Source organism: Eucalyptus grandis, chromosome 7, assembly GCF_016545825.1.
Source record: "Eucalyptus grandis isolate ANBG69807.140 chromosome 7, ASM1654582v1, whole genome shotgun sequence".
In the NCBI taxonomy this organism is placed as follows: Eukaryota; Viridiplantae; Streptophyta; class Magnoliopsida; order Myrtales; family Myrtaceae; genus Eucalyptus; species Eucalyptus grandis.
In genome coordinates, this window is record NC_052618.1 from 7,799,218 (window position 1) to 7,813,511 (window position 14,294).

Consider the following 14,294-nt stretch of genomic DNA (forward strand, 5'->3'; position numbering starts at 1 on the left):
GCGTATTCCTCTACATAGGAGTCTTTCCTACTTTCTTAGATTTCGATTTCTCGTTCTCGATAATATAACTCGTTCCTTTCAATAAATTGCAAGTTCATGAGAAATTTTCATGTGTTTGAGGGCATGTGAAAGCACATCAAATTTGCCCTATGATCAGATCTCTTTGAAGGCTGGGCTTCTACACTATCCCTCCAAAATTTGTTGAAGTAAAAAATTTCAATACATCTCAAAAAATAAAAAATAAAAACTCGTGACTTCATAATGCACATGAGGTGGCAAGACAAATTCGGATGATCTAGTGGAGGAATAAAGCCCTGAATTTTAAAGATGCTCAGAGAAGCCATTTTCTGTGCAAACCGAGTCGGAAGACTGCCTTGAAATATTCACACCTTCGAGATATGATTTAATAAGGGAGGATTGCCATCAGGTACCATTTGTTCTAACTCCGCACTATTCATTCAGATGCTAACGTATGATCTTGTACTTAATGTAGATTACATAAACCCAATAGCATGGCAGAGACCAATCAGCTCCACACGTGCCCTTGAGAAAGAAAATTACAGAGGTAGACAGAGTCAATGTGGGGGCTAATCTTATATCGATCGGGCACGATGTCATCTCCAAGTGTGTTAAGAAGTGTTCGCTCTTAAAACTTCATGCACGCTACAAGCCACCGGCAAACAAGGAGATATAAAGGAACAAAGACAAAGGGATCACCTGACTTTTGAAGAAAATGGTGTATCTCATGCCTGAACATAGCTTGATTAGTACCACTCTTTTACTTTGTAGGTGACAAGATGCTTAGCAAGGACGATGGCAGTTTCTCGAATCCTACAAGTGTTGATTCCCCATCACTTGAAAAATATCATTGTTGTGCAAACCGACTCATAACTTGTAGGGGCAAAGAATAGACTTGAATTGGTGATTAGTTGAAGGTCCAAAATCCCAAATCATTATAGAGAACTTCTATGAGCTCTCCTTTCAAAGAAGGGTAAAGCGCAATATCTAAAGAATCATATTGTAAAGGTTTTTTTTTTTTTTTAATGATCTTGTCTCCGTTATTGCATAACGAAATTTTTGGATGGATTTATAGAACGAACCTATGCATTTCTAGTAACATTTCTTCCACCTTATGTTTTCCTCGATTATACACGCATGCACGCATTCTATTCATTATAGTCCTTGTTCAATAAAATAAAAATTAAAGGAATGCGACCCAGACCTTTTTTTCTCAAATTTTGCATCGGATAATTAGGAATTAAAATACATTAATTAACAACTGCCACAAATATATACTAAGCATCTAGAAAATAAACATTTAAAACACTTGTTACAGTCTAGCCACTAATTGAAGATTCTTGGAAACTCCAAAAGGAGTAATAAATTAAAGAAAAAGTATATATCTCTTGCTTTGTCCATCCATGGTCACCAACTGAAAGTCTGCAACCATACAGTCCTCAGAGAAAAGCCCTACCAAAGGAAAGGGGAAGAAAAATGCTTGCGTAAATTGATTCTGAAATCGTCAAAAAAAAAAAAAAAAAAAGATTCCGAAGAACCCTTTTCTCATTTCAATGTTCTCAAGTCGAGAAAATATTGGGTGGTCTTGTAGCTCCATGTCAGCATGGTCCCCAGCCACTCACGAGGTGCCAAGTGGAGGGGTGGGCCTATTTGGTGTCTTATGCCTTCTTTCCCTCTCTCTCTTCTTCCTAGCCTGCACACTCTCTCTCTTCCCCCTCTGTGAAGTCGTGCCTCTCTTCCAACGAAACGTGACGCCAACGGCCCTCTACCTCCGCCTCCGCCTCCGCCAGTTGACTCCGTTGCCCTCGACTCCGACGCTGCCTCCTCCCCTAAACCCGACTCTAATGGCGATGCCCCTCTGTCTCCCTCTCGTGACATCTAGTCCGCTCAGTGTCGTACTGTTGGAGCTCATCACAGGCAAAAGGCCTCTAGACCCCGAGTTCGGATAATCCGCTGGCATGGAGCCATTTTTCTCTGTCCATCTATAGGCTATGTTTCTTGGGGAGGTGCAAATACTTATAGATCTTGCCCTTTTATTTCCAACTTTCACTTCTGATGTAGTTTTTCGGTTACTAAATGATGCACCATTTTATTGTGAGTTGTTGTAAAGCTTGTCATTTTTTGCAACCATTTAGTTTGCTGAGTTAATATGGTTACCCCGTTGAACTTAACATGTAATATGTTCATGTTTCTTAATTTTCTGATGATCTCAAAAGACTAATGATATTCATGGTGTAGCATTTAATATCCGCCTCCCATTTTAACTTTTTTTGTCATTTTTGGCCCCTACACTTTCCGACCATCTGGGTTGTCTCTTCTCTTTTACCAATCGTTGGTGGAGTTGCACTTGCATCAATGACAGAGGCTTCCTTTAACTGGTGAGAAACTTTAGTAAAATGCTAAAGATATAGGAGTAGAAAAATGGATATAGCCTAACTTTATGTTTGATTTCAGATATGTATTCTAGCTAGCTCATCGGTCGAAGAGTCATAGTATAGGTCTTTTATTTTTGTTCGGTGCGCATGACTTTGGCTTTTATGGTTTCTAAGGGCTGGGTTTTTTGGAGCACAATGGCCTCGAATCTGAGTAATCAATCTCGTAATTTGCTCAGCAAGAAAGTCATGGTCAATAAGGAGGTATCATGAATTGTTTTGTCTTCATCTTCAGACTGTTAAGTATTTGAAGCTACATTATGCGATTGTTCTCTTATTTTGGCAGTTGAATTTGCTTATGTACAGGAATCCTTGGACAATATAACTCCCTTTTCGATTATAACCATGATGTCATTTGTTTTATTATTCCCTGTGACTTTTTTCACGGAAGGTCTCAAGTTCACTCCTGCATCCCTACAAGCCGCAGTGAGTGTTCTTTCAAACTTTAATAATTGCTCAAAAGGGTTCTGTATATGGAAGTTTTTCTGATATGCCTTTTTTCTCATCTTAACAACAGGCGCAACAGGGATTAAATGTCCAGCAGGTATTAACCAGGTCCTTCCTTGCAGCGTTGTGCTTCCATGCATACTAGCAGGTGAGGCTTTTTGCCCAATGCAATATTTTCATTATTTTTGGGTCACGGGCCACACATTTTCTTTGACGATCTAAATCTGTAGCTATGTTGTGTGCCTCATTCATAATTTCTTTTGGCATTCATTGTCAAATCTATAACTGTGACCTATTACTTTAAGCACTCAGAACCCCTTGAGTCTTCTCTATAGGACATCGAGTTTAGATAAGCAAATTTACGGGATGGCAGAAAATCGAAAGGATCAATTTGTGACATCACTAGTGAAAAGATTTTGGAACTTTTGAGAAACGAAACAGCTGTGTCTCCATCATTGTTGATCTTCTTATTGGATCAGCAAACTCTATAATGTTGTCTGTTTACATGTCTATAGAATTGGATAACCGTCTGCTTCGGATTAATCACGATATGCCACAATATCTGCACTAATGTGCATAGTGTTTGTGCCCACAAGAACAATGAAGTACACGCAGGAGAAGAAATTGATTGTTTTTCAGTCATGCAGGTCTTCAATAGCACTTTTTAATGGGGAAATACCAACCTTAATTGTTGAATTTGTGCAGGTCTCTTACATGATACTACAGAGGGTATCGCCAGTGACCCACTCTGTAGGAAACTGCGTGAAGTGTGTTGTGGTCATTGTCAGCTCAGTTCTCTTCTTCCGAACTCCAGTTTCACCCATAAATTCCCTAGGTGATTTATGCTACCATCTGAACAACCTTTTTCCAAGTATGTTATTTTCTTGGCTTTTGTTTCTTCCCCTTCCCTCCCCAAACCTTAGCGAGAAAGCATATAATGGCATTTGCTTCTAGGGAAAATGAGATCTGGTATCTGTTTATTGGTTAATCAACTAGTTTAGCTTGGTTCCATAGTATTACTATTGTCATTGCTATTTAGATTATTTTGCTCTCATGGTTATGGTTTTGTTATCTTTCTCATTATGGTGATGTTATTAGGTACGGGAGTGGCCCTTGCTGGAGTCTTTCTGTACCCACGCATGAAGCGCATTAAGCCCAAGCCAAAGACTGCTTGAAGGACCACCAATGATGCTCCGGAAGAACGAAACAGTATCCGTAGTGGCAGGGTCTTATGGATACATTGTGCCTGGTAAGTTGATTATTACTCTCATAATCTTCCATCGAATTGATCAACTATCAGATCTTTCCAGTGTCCCAGTTAGTCCCAGTTAATAACCGCATTACCCTTGCAAAATAGCTACTAGTCAATGCTAAAAAGTGATGAAAGTATCACATATGCTCATCACCTTTCCTTAGCTAACAATGCTGCAATTTTTTGATGTTCGCCAACAGAATACGGATACACCATGAAGGTTGATGAAAAGATAGACATATACAGCTTCTGTGTCGTACTATTGGAGCTCATCGCAGGCGAAAGGCCTCTAGACCTCGAGTTCGGAGAATCTGTCGGCATTGTCGAGTGGATATGGAGGAAAATCAGGGACAACAGGGCTCTGGAAGAAGCTTTAGACCCCAATGTAGGAAACTGCAAGCATGTGTAGGAAGAGATGTTTTTGGTGCTCAGAATAGCGCTCCTTTGTACTGCAAAGCTACTGAGAGATAGGCCCTGCATGAGGGATGTCATAACCATGCTCGGAGAGGTGAAGCCTCGGAGGAAGAGCAGTAGCAATGGCGCCGCAATGTATGAAGCTAGCAAAGACAAGCCAGTTTTTAGCACGTCACCTGTAAATGGCCTTCTCTAGGGACTGAGTTCTGAGCATTTGAGTTCCTTTTGGCTAATGGTTCCTTCAATTTTTCTCTATATGTAGAATTTCTTAATTAAATGCTTGTAGCTGCTGGTTTTGATATCTGTAGAGATCATCGGTATATGATCTAGGTACCTTTTTTTGCAAATAAAACTTCATTTGCTGTATATGTCCGTGTCCAGAATCACTGCAGCAGTATGTTTATAGAGCTTCAATTTTTCTTCTTATGTTGTTTTCTTGGTAACTTTCACCCAAAAAGCAAAAGATATTAAGATGGTTGTTTTGGTTGGTAATGGCAATGGAAATTAACACATTCTCAAATCTGAGGTAAAAACATTGCATGACATATAAATCATGTAGACCAAGTTCATCATGATAATTGATCTTGTAATGTTCGTCTATGTAGTCTATAGACCATGCAATAATTTATCTTTTAGGTCAATGCATTAAGGAGTTCATGGCATTAAGGGGTTCATGGGCTACGAAAGGTATTTTTGGTTTTTTATTTATAACATGAGTTGTTTCAATCCGTGTTCCAAAGTGTAAATAAATACTAAATTCAGCACCCTAGAAGCCTTAGCTCTTAGTATATATATATATAGAACAGGACAATAAAAACAAGGATAATTGATCCATCAAACTTTGTACGCACCTAGTTTAAAATCTCATTGTGTTATTGAGGAAAAAAAAATTAGCGTTCAAACTTGATACCTCATTTTTTTTTTCTTTTTTTCTTGCCCAACAACCCATTTTCAATTTTTTTCTTTAAATCTTTCGAAAATAAATTCGTATGTGCTTCTGTACTCAAAATCAATCCATCAAACTTTGCATGCACCTAACTTAAAATCTCATTGTGTTATTGAACAAAAACAAAATGATGTCCAAACTCGATATCTCATTTTTTTTTTGGGTTAATACTCTGAAAAATCCTAAATTGGTACACATGTGACAAATTTACCCCAAACTATTTTTTTGACCATAAAAAACCTCAAACTAATATACTTTTTTTGACAAATTTATTCCAAAATAGTACACTTGTGACAAATTTACCCTCTATTTGTTTTCGTTAAATTTTATTATCAAATTATTAAGTTAAATGACACATGACAGTTGATTGTTATACTGATTTGGGATTTTATGTGTTATTTGTCACAATTTATAATTTTTATGATTTTTTTTGTGGTATTAGTCTAATTTAGCGGAGTGTATATTTGTTGCAAATTTATCAGTTTGTGATTTTTGCGGTTGAATAAATTAGTTTAGAATAAGTTTATCATAAATGTATCGGTTTATGGTTTTTTACGGTCGGTCGAGGTAAATTTGCCACAGATATACCAGTTTTAGCTTTTTCATGGTCAAAAAAATAGTTTTTGATAAATTTGTTACATGCGTATCAGTTTGGGCTTTTTCAGGTATTGACCATTTTTTTTTTTCTATTTCTTGTCCAACAACCCTTTTCCAACTTTTTTTTTCTTTAAAGCTTTTGGAAATAAATTCGTACATGTTCCTGTACCTAAAATTAATCCATCAATCTTTACACACACCTAGTTTTAAATCTCATAATGTTATTGAGCAAAAAAAAGAATTGGCATCCAAACCCGATACCTCATTTTTTTTTTCTATTTCTTGCCCAACAACCATTTTCTAACTTTTTTTTCTTTAAAGCTTTCGGAAATAAATTCATACGTACTCTTATACTCAAAATTAATCCATCAAACTTTACATGCACCTAGTTTAAAACTTCATTGTGTTATTGAGAAGAAAAAAATTAGCGTCGAAACCCAATATCTCATTTTTTATTTCTATTTCTTGCCCAACAACCTTTTTCCAATTTTTTTTCTTTAAAAACATTCGGAAATAAATTTGTACAAGCTCCTGTACTCAAAATCAATCCATCAAACTTTACACACACCTAGTTTAAAACTTCATTGTGTTATTGAGAAAAAAAATTTAGTGTCCAAACCCGATATCTCATTTTTTTTTTCTCTTCTTCTTGCCCAACAACCCATTTCCAACTTTTTTTCTTTAAAGCTTTTCGAAATAAATTCGTACATGTTCACGTACTCAAAACTAATCTATCAAACTTTACACGCACCTAGTTTAAAACCTCATTTTTTTTTTCTATTTCTTGCCCAACAACCATTTTCCAACTTTTTTTTTTCTTTAAACCTTTCGGAAATAAATTCGTACATGCTCCTATACTCAAAATTAATCTATCAAACTTTGCATGCACCTAATTTAAAATCTCATTATGTTATTGAGCAAAAAAAACCCAATACCTCATTTTTTTTTCTATTTGTTGTCTAACAACCCTTTTCCAACTATTTTTTTTCTTTAAAGTTTTCGGAAATAAATTTGTACGTCTTTCAAGATTAGGGTTAATACCTTAAAAAACCCCAAACTGATACATTTGTGACAAATTTACCCCAAACTATTTTTTTAACCATGAAAAACCCCAAACTGATACACCTGTGACAAATTTACCCCGACTAACTATAAAAAAACCATAAACTGGTACATTTATGACAAATTTACCCCAAACTGGTAAATTTGTGACTAATATACTCTCCGAAAAATTAGATTAATACAAAAAAAATCACAAAAATTATAAAATATGACAAACAGAGTGTAAAATCCCAAATTGATATACCGGTCAATTGTCACGTGTTATTTAACTTTATAATTTAACAAAAATTTAACTAAAACTAACAGAGGGTAAATTTGTCACAAGTGTACCAGTTTATGGTAAATTTGTCAAAGATATATCAGTTTGGGGTTTTTGGTGGTAAAAAAAAAAGTTTGAGGTAAATTTGTCACATGTGTACCAGTTTGGGGTTTTTCAAGATATTAACCCTACTTAAAATTAATCCATCAAACTTTGCACGCTCCTAGTTTAAAATCTCATTATGTTATTGAACAAAAAAAAAAAAAATTGGCGTCCAAACCTGATACCTCATTTTTTTTTTTTATTTCTTGCCCAACAATCCTTTCCCAACTTTTTTTCTTTAAAGCTTTCGAAAATAAATTTGTACGTGCTCCCGTACTCAAAATTAATCCATCAAATTTTGCACGCATCTAGTTTAAAATCTCATTATGTTATTGAACAAAAAAAAAAAGTTTGGTGTCTAAATCCAATACCTCATTTTTTTTTTTTCTATTTCTTCCCAATGACCATTTTCTAACTTTTTTTCTTTAAAGTTTTTGGAAATAAATTTGTATGTGCTCCTGTACTCAAAATTAATCTATCAAATTTTGCACGCACTTAGTTTAAAATTTCATTATGTTATTGAGAAAAAAAAAAAAATTGACGTCCAAACCCAATATCTCATTTTTTTTTCTTATTTCTTGATCAACAACCCTTTTCCAACTTTTTTTTTCTTTAAAGTTTTCGGAAATAAATTCGTACGTGCACTTGTACTCAAAATTAATCTATCAAACTTTGCACGCACCTAGTTTAAAATCTCATTATGTTATTGAGCAAAAAAAAAAAAATTGGCGTCCAAACCGATACCTCATTTTTTTTTTTCTATTTGTTGCCCACCAATCATTTTCCAACTTTTTTTTTCTTTAAAGCTTTCGGAAATAAATTCGTACGTGTTTCCGTACTCAAAATTAATTCATCAAACTTTATACGCACTTAGTTTAAAAACTCATTATATTATTGAACAAAAAAAAAGATTAGCGTCTAAACCCGATACCTCATTTTTTTTTTCTATTTTTTGCCCAACAACCATTTTCCAATTTTTTTCTTTAAAGCTTTCGGAAATGAATTTGTACATGCTCCTGTACTCAAAATTAATTTATCAAACTTTATACACACCTAATTTAAAATATCATTATGTTATTGAGAAAAAAAAATGGCATCTAATCTCGATACCTCATTTTTTTTTCTATTTCTTGCCCAACAACTATTTTCCAACTTTTTTTTCTTAAAAACTTTCAGAAATAAATTCGAAAAAAAAAAATTTCCATCCAAACTTGATACCCTTTTTTTTTTTTTTTTGGGTTAATACCTTGAAAACCCCAAACTAGTACACCTGTGACAAATTTACCCTAAACTATTTTTTTGACCATGAAAAACCCCAAACTAAGACACACCGTAACAAATTTACCTTGACTGACTATAAAAAAACCATAAACTGGTACATTTATAACAAATTTACCAAAAACTAATTTATTTGATTACAAAAAACCCTAAACTGATAAATTTGTGACTAATATACCCTCCGCTAAATTAGATTAATACCACAAAAAAATCACAAAAAATGTAAACGGTGACAAACAGAGCGTAAAATCCCAAATTGGTATAACAGTCAATTGTTATGTGTTTTTTAATTTAATAATTTGACAATAAAATTTAATGAAAACTAACGGAGCGTAAATTTGTCACAAATGTACTGGAGTTTAGAATAAATTTGTCAAATGTATACCGGTTTTGGGTTTTTTGTGATCAAAAATAGTTTGGGGTAAATTTGTCATAAGTGTATCGGTTTGGGGTTTTCAATGTATTAACCCATTTTTTTCTATTTTTTGCCCAACAACCCTTTTTTTTCAACTTTTTTTTTCTTTAAAGTTTTTAGAAATAAATTCATACATGCTATTGTACTCAAAATTAATCTATTAAACTTTGTACACACCTAGTTTAAAATTTCATTATGTTATTGAGCAAAAAAGAATTGGCGTCCAAACCCGATACCTTTTTTTTTTTTTTCCTATTTGTTGCGCAACAACCCTTTTTCAATTTTTTTCTTTAAATTTTTCGAAATATATTCGTACGTGCTCTGTACTCAAAATTAATCCATCAAACTTTGCACGCACCTAATTTAAAATCTCATTATATTATTGAACAAAAAAAAAAAAGTTGGCGTTCAAACCTGATACCTCATTTTTTTTTTCTATTTCTAGCCTAACAACCCTTTTTCCAACTTTTTTTCCTTTAAAGCTCTCGGAAATAAATTCGTATATGGTCCTGTACTCAAAATTAATTTATCAAACTTTTTATGCATCTAGTTTGAAATCTCATTATGTTATTGAGCAAAACAAAATTGGCATCCAAACCCGATACCTCATTTTTTTTTTCTATTTCTTGCTCAACAACCATTTTCCAACTTCTTTTTTTTCTTTAAAACTTTCGGAAATAAATTCGTACATGCTCCTGTACTTAAAATTAACCTATCAAACTTTGCACGCACCTAGTTTAAAATCTCATTATGTTATTGAGCAAAAAAAAAAAAAAAATTGGCGTCCAAACCCGATACCTAATTTTTTTTTTTTTTTTTTTTCTATTTGTTGCCCAACAACCATTTTCCAACTTCTTTTTTCTTTAAAACTTTCGGAAATAAATTCATACATGCTCCTGTACTCAAAATTAATTTATTAAACTTTACACGCACCTAGTTTAAAATCTCATTATGTTATTGAGCAAAAAAAAATTGGTGTCCAAACCCGATACCTAATTTTTCTTTTTCTATTTGTTGCCCAACAACCATTTTTGAACTTCTTTTTTTTCTTTAAAACTTTAGGAAATAAATTCATACATGCTCCTGTACTCAAAATTAATTTATTAAACTTTACACCCACCTAGTTTAAAATCCCATTATGTTATTGAGCAAAAAAAATTGGCGTCCAAACCCGATAACTAATTTTTTTTTTCTCTTTGTTGCCCAATAACCATTTTCTAACTTTTTTTTTCCTTAAAGCTTTCGGAAATAAATTGTACGTGCTCCCGTACTCAAAATTAATCCATCAAATTTTTCACGGACCTAGTTTAAAATGTCATTATATTATTGAACAAAAGAAATTTGACATCCAAATCTGATACCTCATTTTTTTTTTCTATTTGTTGCCCAACAACTCTTTTCCAACTTTTTTTTTTCTTTAAAGCTTTCGAAAATAAATTTGTACGTGCTCCCGTACTCAAAATTAATCCATCAAATTTTGCACGCACCTAGTTTAAAACCTCATTGTGTTATTGAGTAAAAAAAAAATTGGCGTCCAAACCTGATATCTTATTTTTTTTTCTCTTTTCCTTGCCTAACAATCCATTTCCAACGTTTTTTTTTTTTTTAAAGCTTTCAAAAATAAATTCGCACGTACTCCTGTACTCAAAATTAATCCCTCAAATTTTGCACGCACCTAGTTTAAAATCTCATTATGTTATTGAGTAAAAAAAAATTGACATCCAAACCCAATACCTCATTTTTTTTTCTATTTCTTACCCAATAACCATTTTCCAACTTTTTTTTAAAGCTTTCGGAAATAAATTTGTACGTGCTCCCGTACTCAAAATTAATCCATCAAATTTTGCACGCACCTAGTTAAAAACCTCATTGTATTATTGAGCAAAAAAAAATTGGCATCTAAACCCGATACCTCATTTTTTTTTCTATTTCTTACCCAACAACCATTTTTCCAACTTTTTTTTTCTTTAAAGCTTTCGGAAATAAATCTGTATGTGCTCCTATACTCAAAATTAATCCATCAAATTTTGCACGTACCTAGTTTAAAAACTCATTGTTTTATTGAGCAAAAAAAAAATTGGTGCCCAAACCCAATACCTCATTTTTTTTTTCTATTTCTTGCCCAACAACCTTTTTCCAATTTTTTTTCTTTAAAGCTTTCGGAAAGAAATTCATACATGCTCCTATACTCAAAATTAATCTATCAAACTTTGCACGCACCTAATTTAAAATCTAATTATGTTATCGAGTAAAAAAATTGGCGTCCAAACAACCCTTTTCCAACTTTTTTTTTCTTTAAAGCTTTTGGAAAGAAATTTGTACGTGCTCCTGTACTCAAAATTAATCAATCAAACTTTGCATGCACCTAGTTTAAAACCTCATTGTGTTCCCTCCACATTTTGTCGGTTCAGTTCCATCCACATTTTGCCGGTACAGATGGTGTCTTAGGCCAAAATAAAATGGTTTATGAACTACTCACAATCAAAAATTCACTGAAGGGACTTGATATTGTGAAAGTAAAGAAGGACAAGTAATAATACATAAACGGCAAGATGTAGAGCTGCATGGATGGCAAGTTTTAGAGGATAAATTGTTTTTCCGTTTAGTTTTCGTATTGCTCCTAGGCAACTCCTTTTCATTTTATTTTCCACCTCTAATTTGATTTAGTGGAAAAACTGAATGCCAAGTTGCCAAACGGTCTACCTAAAGGTTTTTCCTAAGAAAATAAAATAGAAAACCAAACTAAAATGGTCACGAAAGTCGCTAATTATTTTGTCTAGCGAAGAAAGTTGGGGCATGTGTACTCTTCTAGGTGGCCCACCATGGGATTGCCGGGGGCCAAGATGAGCTTTATGACCTCTGCTACAACTCACTAACACCAAACAAGACAATTGGCAGCTTTAAGCAATCTGGACATCCACATGTTATAAAGGAATTGAAACCTTTATCATTCAAAAATCTGACTATGTACCGTTGTACTTGAGATTCACGAGTGTCTGTTTCAAAGATGTCATGAATGCATTTACAATGGTGGTTGTTTATTCACAAGGAAAAAAATCAAAGTAGACACTCTTCCTATCTCACCTCATTCATTTCATCTTCCTGCCTCAGCTAGTTGAATAATGAAATTCTTAAACCATGATTATTTCATCTTTGTTCAGCAGAAATGAGGACCGGTGGGCGGTTTAAATGGTGCAGCTCGTTTTCGGGGCTTAGTAATCCTTCATCCATGTGATTGCACATTGGATCGAAATCGGAGAAGAAGTCGTCTACTGCACTAGAGATTTTAATTGCTGAGTGAGAGATGAAATAGTCTTCCAGCACTCTGCAAACTGGCTAGCAGTGACCGCTAGCTCTTGCTCCTGTTTTACATAACAAAACTAAATGAGAACTTAAGAAGGAAACTAAATTCAGACTAAGTCATGATCGCCCATTTAGCATGAATAAAACATTGGTAAGCTGATCCTATCAGATAGTCGATGGTGTCAGCAAGTGCAGTGTTGCTCAAAGCACCACAACACAGGGAAAAAAAAAAAGTTCGCCTAGCATGAGCATTTTTTGGTTAAGTTAGTTTAGAAGCACCCCATTGCAGCACTGTAAGTGCTTTTTAAGCTCGAAAATTACATTACATCAAAGGTCAAGTGCTTTGAAATTCTATGTTAACCTTTGAATGTCTCCAATGCTACAGTGAAATTTGAGATTTGTTTAGATTGTGCCCCAATCATACGGTTTGTACTAATTAGGTACAAGATGCTGATGCGGCCCTCCTGTTTCTAACATAGCTATATGTCAATATGAAGATCAAAACCATGCTGCGTTACTGGAAAATAATCATTTCATCTTCCTTGAGATGGCTATAAATAAATAACTATTCACCTGGGAGATTGAAGTCATATCTCATAAAAAAGCACCCAAATCAGATGTCCAGACACAGGTTGTGAATGTACCAAGAGAGGCATCTCTCTTTTCTCATGCAGATGGAACTCACTCTACATGCAACTGTAACATTGCCACTCAAAATGTAGTAGTGGGTTTGTCGGCAAACTTGATAAATTATGTAAAAGGAGCAATACCATCTCAATAATTTACTCATGCTATCATGCTTTCCATTAGATATAGACTAACATCCACAAGCCATAGAGAACTAACCTGCTTTACTTTTAGCTGTTCATCAGAGACAGCCACACGCTGAAGCTCGATCTCATGCTGCAGTTCGGCATGCCTTTTCATATTTAGATTTTCATCCTCCAGCTCCCGACATTTTGCCTCATTTTCAACAAACAAAGCACGCTCTCTTTCAACCTCTTCTTGTAGTAATTTGACATTACGGAGCAAGTTTTTCATCTCCTCTTCAACATCCACCAGTCTTGACTCTGTTACTTCCATCCTCTCATGGGTAATCCTTGCTTCCTCCTCTGCAGCTTGCTTTGATTTTTGTGCTGCAGACATGTTGTTGAGTTCTGTCAATCTCATCTCAACCTCATTGAGCTAACTCCATGAAGTTGCAAGTTGCTTTTGACATTGACTTAGAGCCATCTCTAGCTTCTCCTTTTCTTCTTCCTTCTTCTCTAATTCTAATTCTTCCTCCAGCTCTGCCGTTCTATTGATCATGGCTTCAAGCTCAGATTTGAGAGTGACTTCATCAGATCTATTTTGATCCAGAGGCCCCATTTTCCATGGCTGCATCTTCCACTTCTGCGTCTGGTAACGCTGCAAGCCTTACCATCTCCAGAAAATCATCCATTAAATCAAGTTCTCGTGAAGAGACCATGAGATTCTTTCCAAAAGATTTCTCTTTCTTAAAATGGTCCAGTTCAGTTATTAGAGCAGATGCCCATGACTCAGAGTGGCACGGCTCACAATCACTTGGCTCCAAGCAACTCGCTTTCTACACGTCATTCTCAACTGCTAGCAGCCTATCCCCTACATCTGATTGGCTGTCAGCGAAGGACTCTACACAAACCGATGATGCAGAGAAAGACTTAAGATTGATTGTCGCACTTGCTTTCCGAGACATGGCTCTGAGTCCGCGGCATTCGGCTTCCAGCCTAGCTACCTTATTTATGCTCTCT

General features: G+C 34.7%; 1 protein-coding gene across 1 annotated transcript; it reads left to right on the forward strand.

The window, feature by feature from the left end:
* The first annotated feature begins 2,584 nt into the window (after positions 1 to 2,584).
* Positions 2,585 to 4,117, forward strand: LOC104452602 (triose phosphate/phosphate translocator, non-green plastid, chloroplastic). The gene is given in 5 exon segments (XM_039316290.1): positions 2,585 to 2,654; positions 2,757 to 2,876; positions 2,968 to 3,045; positions 3,603 to 3,732; positions 3,996 to 4,117. Coding segments are annotated over 5 exon segments (471 nt in total). The 5' UTR covers positions 2,585 to 2,588; the 3' UTR covers positions 4,073 to 4,117.
* Positions 4,118 to 14,294: the final 10,177 nt, after the last annotated feature.